The sequence below is a fragment of the Pteropus vampyrus genome, unplaced genomic scaffold (assembly GCF_000151845.1).
Source record: "Pteropus vampyrus isolate Shadow unplaced genomic scaffold, Pvam_2.0 Scaffold94, whole genome shotgun sequence".
NCBI lineage: Eukaryota > Metazoa > Chordata > Mammalia > Chiroptera > Pteropodidae > Pteropus > Pteropus vampyrus.
The window spans coordinates 2,141,453-2,154,548 of NW_011888875.1; the positions used below are offsets into that span (position 1 = coordinate 2,141,453).

A 13,096-nucleotide genomic window follows, 5' to 3' on the forward strand; every position below is an offset into this window, starting at 1 on the left:
CACTTCAGTTGCTTCCATGTCCTGGCCACTGTGAATAATGCTGCTATGAACATTGGTGTGCAAATATCTTTTTGGATATGGGTTGTCAAGTCTTTGGGGGTAAATACCCAGTAGTGGGATTGCGGGATCATATGGTAGATCAATTCTTAGTTTTTGAGGAACCTCCATACTGTTTTCCATAGTGGCTGCACCAATTTGCAGTCCCACCAAAAGTGTATGAGGGTTCCTTTTTCTCTGCATCCTCTCCAACATTTATTATTACTTAAGACAGTATAATTTAATTGGTGCTTATGTCAGCAGTCTTTGCTTACCTGGGGTATTTGCTGTTTAGGGCTTACCCAACTATGACAGCCCTGAGGTCTTCGGGCTGCACCCCAATGCCGACATCACCTACCAGAGCAAGCTGGCCAAGGACGTGCTCGACACTATCCTGGGCATCCAACCCAAGGACACCTCTGGTGGAGGGGACGAGACCCGGGAGGCCGTGGTGGCCCGGCTGGCTGATGATATGCTGGAAAAGCTACCCCCTGACTACAGCCCTTTTGAAGTGAGTTGAAATCCTAACAAAATATCAGCTGTGGATGTGTCTGCTGAGGAATGAGGAAGGAGGGGAAAATATTTTTCTGAAATTAAAAAAATATGTATTTTAAAAATCTCTCTTCTTGGAAAACCAGAAAAAGATTTTGCATCTATAAATGTGATCATTTCCAAATGTAGATAATAAGGAAACGATGAGAATGTTAATAGTCATAATTAAATTACTGATGGGTTGGGATTCCTTTTGTAGAACTTTCTCTTGAGGTCCTCACATTGCTATTTGTTCAGAGGAAAGTAATGTATTCGTAGAAAAGCCGATTATTTTTTAAAAATGTTATGCAATTTAACGCACACCTTAAACTCTGGGCCTTCTTAATTTCATGGAGTGTATGTCTACATCACTAACTCTTTGCAGCTTCTTCATCTCACGAGTTTTAAAAATCGATTTGTCTTTTTAATATGCAGGTAACTTCTAAGCAAACTTATGAGTATGAAAGTTAATTTTTAGACATTTTAGCAAATAGTGTGGAAAGACTTACTCTGAAAACGCTTTTAAACCTTTGAGAAAAGCAAAAGTAACTGGCTTACTTTCCATGTCCTCATAAGAGATGACCTGGACTAACTACATGACACTTTTGTCACAGGGCCACCATGTTTTTTTGTATATTGCCCCTTTTCCACCTAGTTTCAAAAGGCAACCTACAACATTTTGTTTCTTTAGCATCCTTTTATTTTCCACGAAGCAGACTATTTTGACTGCTGGTACTGTAGACTGAACTTGAGAACCTTTCGCCAAGGGAATAACATCTCTGGGAAGAAACTCTGATCGCTTGCTTAGAGAAAAATCAATATTGCAATCAGCTTTCATAAACGCCTTTCATTATAGATGTATCAGGAAAAAGGTCATTCATGTCTAGCGGTGGTTGAAATTTATGAAACATTAAAATATCTAAAAACACAGCAATTACATAAACAAATAAATATGGTAAGTAATGGGGTTTAGAAGCGTCTCCCTCCGTTTGCTGAATTTGTCAGCTCTGACTTAGGACAAAGCGACTCAGCCTAGCACAACAGCTGATCCAGAGAAGATTCTTAATAAATACTTGGGAGATGGAAATGATTGGGTGGGTGGGTGGATGGATACTTTGATGGAAAACAGAAAACTTTGAAAACACAAGCATGGTTTTTCGAGGCAGTCAGCAGAATGGTTGTGCACGTGTCCATGTCCATCTGTGTGCGTCCATGCCCATTTGTGTGTGTCCGTGTGTGTTTGTTAGTTTTAGATTGGCAATAAGTGATTATTTCTCAGTGAGCACACTTGCTGTTTGGAAGGCTACATGGTTCTGGCCATACATTTTATATTATTCTGTGAATTAATGGCTGCCTGTTTTCTCCCACATGGGATGAGAAAAATAGGCCGGCCGTCTAAGAGATATTTCTTTTCTTATTTCTTCTTCTCTGTTTTTTGACAGCGGAGAAAAAAAAAAAAGCTTTCCATTTATGGAGTTGTAAAATTTGGGACCTTTCGGAAGCCCCAGTTGCATAAACATGTCTAATTTTTAACATGTGCTGAATGTCTCCACGGCAGGTAAGAGAGAGGCTGCAGAAGATGGGGCCGTTCCAGCCAATGAACATTTTCCTCAGGCAGGAGATAGACAGGATGCAGAGAGTGCTCACCCTGGCCCGAAGCACCCTGACCGAGCTAAAACTCGCTATCGATGGCACCATCATCATGAGTGAAAATCTTCGAGATGCATTGAATTGCATGTTTGATGCCAGAATCCCTGCTCAGTGGAAAAAAGTACGTTTAAATCTGCTCCAACTCTGCCTGATCACTTTATCGTTGTGAATAATTATCATTGGCAAGTGGAAGGCATCTAAGGATAATTTACTTAAAAGTGTCCTTTTGCTTAGGGACTAATCCCCTTATAGTCCTATAGTTTTAGACTGTAGGTGAGGAAGGAAATTATGTAGCATCTCCCACATATTAGGCGCTCTGCTGGGCAATTTAGATGCGTTATTTCATTTAAATCTTACATTTTATTGCCCTCATTTTACAGATGAGGAACTTGAGGTTGAGAGAGGTTAAATCTTTTCCCAAATTACACAACTAAGCAGTCCAAGAATCAGAATTTAAACCCAAGCTCTTGCTCTTCAAAGCCCATGACGCTAGTTTCACAGAATAGCATGTTCTGAAATACACTCACGTCAAAAGTCACACCGAAGAGGAGCATTTTCCTTTTTTTCTGTCTGTAGATAGGCGAGTATATGTATCTCAAGATAGCAAGAGTGCTTACTGATTACCTGTTGGTAATTGTGCTAAATACCAGATGTGGTTTTAAGAAATAATTTTCTCCTTGGAAATGTAGAAGGACTGCTGGAGTATCTTTTAAAGAAGGAAAATGTGTGTATTTGAGGGAAGGGAAAGCAATGACATCCATTTCTTTGTTCTATATTTAAGTGTGTGTGTGTGTGTGTGTGTGCGCGCGCGCGCGTGCGTGCGTTGTATGCAAATGCATTTTGTGGGGAGATGTCAGTAAAATTGTTAAGATTAATTATGGCGGAGGAAATACGTGGAAAAGGGCAGGGGGTGTTGCTGCACTCCCGCCCCTGAGAAATCTAGATCTGCCATGGCTTCCATTGTTCTGCCTGGACACTGCCAACACCCGGGGTGACTCTGCACCCACAGCAGGAGCTCCTCAAATCCTTGACCCCTCAGCTCCCTCCGAATGTCTCTGCTCCAGGGTTTTCACGCCTACTCCCCTTCGGAAAGGCATAGGCTCTTCCCTCCCTGAAAGTTCAGCGGGAGGAGGGAACTGGGGTGGATGTGGGTAGAGAAACGATTCACCCACTTGCAGCCTGAAGCTGTGAACGCCAGGTGAACCCGGTCTGTGCCCGGGTGCAGTTTCCTCCAGCTGCACTCAGCGGACGGGGAGAGGCCGGGAAAGGCGGGTGATTGAGGTCGTGCCATGTTGGGCTTCACTAGGCAAGTGCCATGAAGGACGTGTTAGTTTTCTGGGGCTGCATAGCTGGGTGGTTTAAACAACGGCGACTTATTGTCTCACAGGTCCGGAGGTGGGAAGTCCAAACGCAGGGTGTCTTCAGGGCTCCCCTGCGAAGACTTTCTGTGAAACCAGAGCACACAGAGCAGAGGAGTGTGGGTCCCCTGCAGAGAGAATGGGGCTAGGTTTCTGAGCATGTACCCCCATCTTTCCCACTGTCGATAGGACTGTCCTGCACTTCTGCCGCCCCCGTGCCGAGCTGTCGACATGCATTTTAGGAGCTTGGTGTTGTTTCTGTTTCTCCCCTACAAGTTGGGTGGGTCCTCGGCCCCACACAGTCACCGTGGGACCCACTTGATGGTGGCCTTGCCACCATCAATCACTGTCACTATGCTCCACCGGGAGCGAAGTCAGAATAGCTGGATTCAAATCATGTCTCTGCCATATCCAAGCCGTGCAACCTCGAATAAGCTATATGTCTCACCGTACCTGTTTTCTCATCTCTAAAGTGGGAATTATTATGTCCTACAGTTACAGTTCCTGTGAGGATTAAAGTTGTCGATGAATGTAAAGTGCTTAGAACAGTGCCTGGGAGGAGGGAGAGATGAACAAGGGCCACTGGGTCTAATCTTCCCAGATCAGAATAGAGCCATGGGTCTGACTTCAGCGCACACACAGACGACTGGGAACTGTAGGGGACGTGTGATGAGCACAACCTGTCTATCACGCTCCACCTCCCCCACGTCAGATGTGCTTCTTTACCTTCTCGAAGTAAGGGGAGTGAGGGCACAGAGGAGCTTAGTGTTATGTGAATGGAGCTCCCTCTCCTTGGAAGGAAATATAGTTGTGGAGATGACGTGCAAGAAGACAGTGTTTGACGAGATTTAAAGTGGGAATGTGGGAATGACACAGAAAGACATGAGGATGGTTAGAGGTCAGAGGTCACAGGTCACGAAATAAGAAGGTGGGGTATGAAATGAGTCGTTCCCATGGATCCCGCTGTCAACAAAAATGAGTAATGAAAGTAAATAAACACAGTATATGGGTTCTGAACTGGATTCTGGAGGCAGAATACCTGGATTCAAATCATGTGTCTGCCACATCCAAGCCGTGCAACCTCGAATAAGCTACATGTTTCGCCGTACCTAAGTTTTCTCATCTCTAAAGTGGGAATTACTATATGTCCTACAGTTACTGTTCCTGTGAGGATTAAAGGAGTCGATGAATGTAAAGTGCTTAGAACAGTGCCTGGCATCCGCTTGGTGCTGTAGGTGCTTGCTATCACTAGCACCAAAACCCCACATCTCTAATGCCACCGCTGTCATCATCACCACCCCCGTCACCGTCACCCCCCCCACCACCACCATCACCACCACCAATACCATCTCCATCACCACAACCACCACTGGTACTGTTGCCATCCTCATCATCCTCATCCCCATCCTCATCCTCATGAGGACAGAGTGGAAGAGTAATCCAGGAGCCAAACTGATACATAAGAGGGAGTGACCAGTAGGCGGTAGAAACAAGAAGGGTTGAGGATGATACGTCCAAATGGTGTGAGACTCAAAAGAAGGGAATAATGGGAAGTGATAACTTATAACCTGTCAGAAGCAGTGAGGGTCTCTGCACCTCTCCTGGTCCTGAGGGCTGTGTAGTAGACAGTAGCCTACATGCTGAGAAGGTTACAAGGGAAGCGGTCTTTTCTGGGTGACAGGGAACCAGTTACAGAGGAGGTGGCAGATGTTCAGGGAAGAGGCGAAGGATCTAGAGGAGTTTGCTGATCGTGGTACTGAGGATGCTGAGGGTGCAGTGGGAAGACTTGGGAGGATAGGAGAGCTGGGGTTTGGGTCAGATTGGAGGATACACAGAGAGGGCAGCATCTGGAGATGAGTTTGGGTCATGGGGTTACTGGTGGCTCGGCCTTTTGGAGATGCCTCAGGTAAACGGGAAGGTGAGACCTCACAAGGTTAGAGCTGATGGTCTCATGGAAGAGACTCACTCAGTGCTGAGTCTCTGATACCTCCTCTAGGGCTTCCTCAGATCCCAAGGCGTGGGTCCTGCAGGTAGTATGAAGTACCTGGGGAGTGCCCTTCCCGCTGTCTTTCCATCTTATTTGATGATGCCACCATCGATCTTTCTAGTCACACAGTTTAGAAATGCAGAATCAGCTTTGTCCAGATGCCTTCTTCTCACCTTCGATAAGCTCATTGCCAAGGCCAGAGAGTTTTCTCTCTGGATTGCCTTTCCTCATTGCCAACAACTGAGAAAGAACCTACCTGGCCGATGCAGGTTTGTTCCCCTCTAAACCAGCTCCCCCAGCATGGTCGGCACCTGGGAGGATCTGGAACAGGGATTCTTGCCAGGAGGCCTCTGTCAGTGGTTCCCTGTGCCCTCAGATCAAATGCAGTATTAACATTTCCCTTTTAGTTAATACATCTATAAAGATAGGATAAAATGAGTTACCTAATTTTTAAATTATGGTCTTTTTATACAGGTTTCTATTTTACTCAATATATTCTCAGGGCCTTTTGAAAAATAGGCAAATTAATTCTTAAGAAAGTTGAAATTCAAGAGTTATATCTACCCAGGTTGATCATTACACTTATTCATACATAAAATATTGCAATTATAGGAAAACGTTATAAAATATAATTTGGAGATGCCTGCCAGTGTGGCTGCTGATAACATTAATGACATACCCACACCAATTGTAATAATAGAAGCTCCACATGAGAATTCAGGCAGAATGTTACAGGCAATGAATGCAATTAACTTGGTGGTAAAGGGACCTATATTTCCATTTGTGCTTCTTCATCAGAGGAAATCAAAGTGCTTGGTAAGGGACGAAAACTTCAGAAGATAACTGTTGTTTGCCTCATTAAAAATGATAAATGGAGAAAGGTTTTTGCAGGTTATTATCCAAAGAATATATTTTAAAGTGTTGATTAGACCATGAGCACATTTACGTAAATAGAAATCCTGTTTTATAGTGTATCTATTGGAAAAGTAACCTAAGGAAAAATAGTTGAAACCTGTTAAATGTAATTCAGTTAATTGTTTTAATTGCTTTATAGCAGAATTGGTAATGAATATATTCATACTTGGAAGGTGATTCTATTGACAAGATGTCTTGGATAGCATCTGAGCTCTGAATCGATCTGGTATTCATGTGATGGTTACCAATTCTATCATAATATCTTAAGGAGGAGGAACCATTTGGAAACCTAAATTTCAGAATGCCAAAGGAATTCATGTCTTTAGGACTTTTAAGTTCTAAACATGGAATTGATATTTCATCATTTTTTTTCTGTGAACATAGCCAGTTACACAGCAGAATTAAACCTGTATTCATTGTTTTAATGTATGCATTTCAGGTATCATGGGTTTCAAGTACGTTGGGTTTCTGGTTTACTGAACTTATAGAAAGAAACTGCCAGTTCACCTCTTGGGTTTTCAATGACCGACCCCATTGCTTCTGGATGACAGGCTTTTTTAACCCCCAAGGATTTTTAACTGCAATGCGACAGGTAACAGCTCTGACTTGAACCTCTTGTATTATAATTTTCCTCTATAAGGTTTGCTTCTTTTGTTGTAGTTTAAAAGAATATAATAAGACAGAGAACGACTATCTCTTTTGGGCACTAGCTGTTACATTGTCCTGAACATAAACCCAGCAACTCGTTTCTCAGGCTGCTAACTTGAATTTCAAAATATTTGTTTGTTATTTTTTGTATTTGATTTTATATTTTACATATATATATTTGAAAGTGCAAGTGGTTAATTTGGGACACAGATATTTGTTCTGAGAGAATCTTTTTGACTTTAAATACTTTAAATACTGTTCTACTTCCTTTGAATTGGGGGTAATTCATCATCACTGTTACGCTGTTTATATTAAGACAAAACCTCCAATTGCTGATTTTATCCTTGGCTTTTGTTCTTGCCTCGCGTAGGAGATAACTCGGGCCAACAAAGGCTGGGCTCTGGACAACATGGTGCTTTGCAACGAAGTCACCAAGTGGATGAAGGACGACATTTCTGCCCCTCCTGCAGAGGGTGTCTATGTGTACGGCTTGTATCTTGAAGGTGCTGGCTGGGACAAGAGGAACATGAAACTCATTGAGTCCAAACCCAAAGTGCTCTTTGAGTTGATGCCTGTCATAAGGATTTACGCAGAAAACAACAGTAAGTTTTCTTGCATATTTAAAGATGGTTGGTATTATTGGATTGACTGACGTCATGAACACAGGATCTCATTATTTTTGTTATCATGTAATAAGGCTTTGACTATTTTATCAACTAGATTCACATTCGTACTCATATTTAAGGAGTATTTATTGACTACTAGGCTCTTTCTTGAGGCTGTTTGGGAGGCAATGGTTCTAGATGATTCTTGCCTATATAATAAAGTAGATAAAATATATATGGACACTCATAAAGGTTAGCTTATGAGATAAGAAACAAGAGTTTGGAATAGATAATCAGTGGTGGGAAAGGAGGGGTGAAGTGGGAGGAAGTAGTCAGGGCATTGGGGCCTGGATGAGCTTGGAAGGGCGGATATGATGAGGTGGAGCAAGCGGTGGAAAGAAGGCTTTCTAGGCAGGATTGCCCAGGGCTCCCTGGAGGTGGTGGCTCCACTAGTTTGGAGATTTAAGCCAGGTCGTGAAATCTAGACTGAACTCAGGGACATTTGATTTAATCCAGTTGCTCATGATAAACTGCTGGATTCATATTTCAGCCTATGAATGTAATGATACTTCTTTGAAGCATACACATTATTCTACCTTGACAAAATCATCAAAGCTGTATTTGGCAAGTCTAAAAATACATAAACTGTTTTCCATCATTGGCTTGATGTTTTCTGGAAGCTTTTGTTGTTTTATTTCACTCAGCTAACATCTTCATAGCAATTATCTGCTTTCAGCACATGTGGGACTTCCCCTGTTCATTTTATTTTTTTTAAGCTTATTTTAAAATACAAACTGTATTTAAGGTATACAGCATGATGATACACGCACACACAGTGAAATGATTACTATAAGCCGTGAACTCTAGAGATAGCCATGATAATGGATCCCAAGGAAGTACTGATTTCGTGATAGACACACAAAAGATTTTTCTTTAAACAAAGGATAAAATGATCGCTCTTCAAAAGACAGCTTTCAGTATCCCCATCCCTTAGGTAAATCTCCCATTTGGAAATATGAGGCAAGGGAAGAGAGTTTACAAACTATGGGCATTTATTTTTCAAGCAAACATAGGTTGAATGCCTAATACGTACCAGCCACGACGGTAGATTGCAGGGGACACAAAGGTAATTATGAACCAGGTCTGGCCCACAAGGGACTCAGAGTCTAGTGAGGGAAACTGGTGAGTCAACAAAATGGCATGTGACGAACGTCGTGGTAGAGAGACTCTGAGGATGCACAGGGAGCCTGGAAGGAGAACACTGGGAGGTGGCAGAGATGTACTTGAGGACAAGAGTGAGTGTGACGGGGAGTTGGAGATAGATGTTTCTTGGCAGAGGGAAATAGCGTTAGCTCGCTCGGTCATTCTATGAATCCTTATCTGGCACTGACCACCTGCTGCACGCTGCTTTGGTGCTGGGCGTGCAACAGCGAAAAAAGACCAGGCAGAATCCCTGTTATCATGGAACTCAGTCTCAGAGAGGGAAGGGCGGCCGAAAAGGAAGCAGACACAGTCAGTCGGTCCTTGCTACTCGTGGGTTCTGTGTTTGTGAGTTTACCTACTCTAAAATGTATTCGTGACCCTCAAATCAATGTTTGTGGCACTTTTGTGGTCATTTGCAGACATGCACAAGGCAGTGAAAAATTCGAGGTGCCTGACACTCAGGTTCCCAGCGGAGGGTGACTAAGGTGACCCTCTGCCTTCCTGTTTCAGCTGGCATGCTGTAAACTAGTGGCCTTCATGGTCTGTTCATTGCTACGTTTTTCACATTTTTGTGCTTTTTGCACAAAAATGGCCCTAACCATGGTGCTGGAGTGCTGTCTTGTGTTCCTAAGTGCAGGAGTGTGTCTTATGGAGAAAACACGCGTGTTTGGTAAGCTTCCTTCATTCAAGCATGAGTTATAGTGCCATTGACCTTGAATTCAATGTTCATGGGTCAGTGATGTATATTAAAAAGGTGTCTTTAATTAGAAACACACATAAAACAAGATCGTGTGTTGATGGGTTGATGGGACTGTGACCAGAGCCTCGCAGGAATCTAACCCCATATTTCTTTCCCCTGGGAGCGAGTGTTCCGTAGTCCCTGATTCAGGATTCATGGTGACTTTATACACGTAGGTCCCATGAGTAATAAGAATGGACTGTAAATGAACCCACTGATTTCAGAGAGATTTTGTTTTTAAAAGGAAAACATACACATGGTGTGCTAGGGAGTGAAATGATTTAGGGGTTCGGGGAAGGCCTCACTGAGGAGAGAATGTTGAACTTGGAGATCCGAGTGGCAGGAGGCGGCTCTGCTAATATCCAGGAGCAAAGGCAAGGGTGCAAAGGCGTGAGTTGGCAACAGGTCTGCTGTGTCTGAGGAACAGAGAGAAAGTGTCCGAAGGAACAGGAGCCGGTGGAGAGAGCTGAGCATCAGAAACAAAACACGAGACGCTTAGCACCGTTCTGGGCACATGGTGTCGCTCGGTATATCTTAGCCGAACCTCGAAGGACACACGTGTCTGCCTGGGGCTTCGTGTTGACTGATTCGTAGGGGGGTGCGATGGCCTGGGACAGTGACTGTTTTGTAGAAAGGATAACCAGATGTTCTTTTAGCCGAAAGTCACCTTTCAGAAATTTTGCTTTATCGTTATCATCGCAGCTAGTCAACATGTTGTAAAAATCTTACCTTTATAGAATGAGAGAAAAATCTTTCTCGCGTGGCATTAGGTGTTACTTTTTTATTTCTTGTGACTAAACTACAAGAACCCATTGCCCTGTGACATCGAACATCTCAGGATGGTGGTAATAAAGTAATAATTTTATAGTACAGGCAATTCTTTATTACTTAAGAACAGATTATAATAGAAGAATCGTAGTCACCTGCTGGGCATCGGTTAGTGGTGATGCGCATTAGAAGCAGGTGAGGGAGGATAGCAAACAAGTGAAGGAGAAGTGGCCAGTTTCAAAGTTCTAAAAAAGAGAGAAACTTTGGTTCTTTTTTTTTTTTTGGTTTCAAAGAAATTGATGGAAACTTGTTTTGCCAAAGAGTTTTGTCATTGGAGAGGTGTTCAGTGACAAAAAGCTAGCATTTTATTTTTAAACTAGAAATCTAATTTCCATTCAATTTTGGTAAGTGACTAGGGCTCTCATTGAGATAAAGAGCAGTAGCATTGTTAATGGCCAAAGAACACTCCAGAAGTGCAGCGTTTTAAAATTAAAATTCTTATAATGAATTGTTTTTATGGCAATATGAAGGGCAATTTTCACTTTACATAACTCATCGAATTTTACATACTGGTTTATTCATTTTCAAGAAGATATCTAGGTATTTATTTGAATTTTAAATATTGAGTGTATCCCCAAATGTTTGTTTTATTTATATTTCTTGTTAGGACATCATGGGAAAGTCACCCAAAGAGTAAACACTTAATTCACCAAGAGGGCGAAGCCATCCACACCAACTCAGATCCTCTTTTCTCAAAGGAAGTTGAAAAGAGGCAGACCTAGGAAAGATGTTTCCTTAGAGATTTGCTGTGTAGACAGAGTGATGCTTCTAAATGAATTGCAGTGCTGTAGCCCATGTGGTAGGAAGATGGTGATCGGGACATTGTGAGGGAACAAAGCAGGACTCACATGTACCTGTGGTCAGGAAGTAGGGTGAGAAGGATCTCAGGATCTCTGCAGCTGAGGATGTTTTCTGATAGAGAAAGAGAGAAAGAGAGAGAAAGAGAGAGAAAGAGAGAGAGAGAGAGAGAGAGAGAGAGAGAGAGAGAGAGAGAGAGAGAGAAGAGGAGAAATCTAACATACCTCAGGCACTTCCTGCATTGCAGACATTATACCATGACGAGTATTCACATATATTAACTTTTTAAATTTTTACAACTCTGTAAGTTATATGACACTATTTACAGATGGGGAAATTGAGGTTTAAAGGCATTATATAATTAGCCTTATGATTCCTGGCTCTGAAAGCGGGTATCAGAATCACATTTGTGTGCTGTGGGATGAATTCAAACATCTGGAAATTCCTGTGGTTGGTGTTCTATTTAAGACTATGTATTTAAGGAGTCTCTGCGGTGTCTGGGATGACGCTTGACTACCACGGCTACATTGAAAATGAGGATAGCCCCTTCATTTTGAAGTCATGAGTTTATTTTTCTCAGGTACGTGGTGAAGTCGATGCAGTGAAAGTGAAACTGGCGGTTGACAGTAAACACGTTTGGCTATTAGATCATAGAAGCTTTAACTAAATGTTTTAGTTGCTTTCGTTGTCACATAGTTTATAGTCAAAGATAAGGAAACATATTAGTCACATTCTGAAGTCCTGCCTATAAAGCAGGTTCCAGGAGAAATGTTTGAAGATATACTTTATTTGAGATAATGGAAAAATATAGCGAGGTAAACACAAAACAATGATAGCTTAAACCATGGTGCTGGTCCCAAGATGTCTAGTTTCTGCTCTTTGCTTTAAAGGTAGCATCACTGATCCACTATTATGAGATATCTTGCAGAATTGTGGTTCTTCGACCCAGCACTCCTTGTCCTCATATTATAAATTTAAGTTGCCGATGTCCTGTTACTTTGTCAAGCAGGAGAGGATAGCTCCTGGGTCACAGGGAGAACTTACGAGTTTGTTTCACAGAAGGAATACGTGTCTTGGAGAAAGTTGCGACCAGCTGCTGGTGCCCCAAAGTCCGGTCGCACAAAATGTTGTCTGGAGAAACACAGACTTTCCCCTCGGTTCCCTGAAACACCCCTTCCCTTATTCCCTAGCCTCATAAACGCTCCCCTGCTTTTGCTTTTCGAGGAGGATGGGCTTGAGAAATCGTGCTCTCCCGTCCTCTCACTTTGGCCAAATCGAATACGCCTTTCTCTCTCTCCGAGCCCCTGTGGTTCAGTGTTCGGATTTAGCTGCCCATCGGATGCTCAGGCCTGAATTTTGAGAGGTGATTCAGCAACAGAAGCCCGTTCCCTGTGCGGATGAGCACTGTGACTCCCTGTGGCCCCCCTCTCCCCATGCCACGGGCTAATCGTGGTCACCTGCCTCGCCCTCTAGGGGGTCACATGTTCTCAGGTAAATGGCAGTGGGCCAGGTACCTGGATATTTGGGTTGCTTTCTCGCCTTTATCACCCTAGTAATTAGTCATGTGGCTTTGAAGGAGACTCACATATGCCACGAGTTGAATTCAGGTATCCAGGTATCTTTGTTTTACCTTCACATCTTCCTGCCGTTGCTGAGACTGAGAACTGCACACGCTGGACCCGTTCTGGCGAGGTGCGATTCTTATCCCCTACAGCTTTGTAATCCAGGATGAGTAACCCACCTCCTTATGTTTCAGTTTTCTCATCTGTCAAATGGATTTAATAATAGTACCCATCTC

General features: G+C 42.9%; 1 protein-coding gene across 1 annotated transcript in view; it reads left to right on the plus strand.

Moving 5' to 3' along the window:
- The window catches only part of DNAH5 (dynein axonemal heavy chain 5), a 223,620-nt gene that overhangs the window by 205,486 nt on the left and 5,038 nt on the right, over positions 1-13,096 (plus strand). The window contains exons 73-76 of the mRNA XM_023532947.1: positions 332-547; positions 2,126-2,338; positions 6,917-7,069; positions 7,496-7,727. Coding sequence (XP_023388715.1) covers positions 332-547; positions 2,126-2,338; positions 6,917-7,069; positions 7,496-7,727 — 814 coding nt within the window. The remainder of the gene's footprint in view (positions 1-331; positions 548-2,125; positions 2,339-6,916; positions 7,070-7,495; positions 7,728-13,096) is intronic.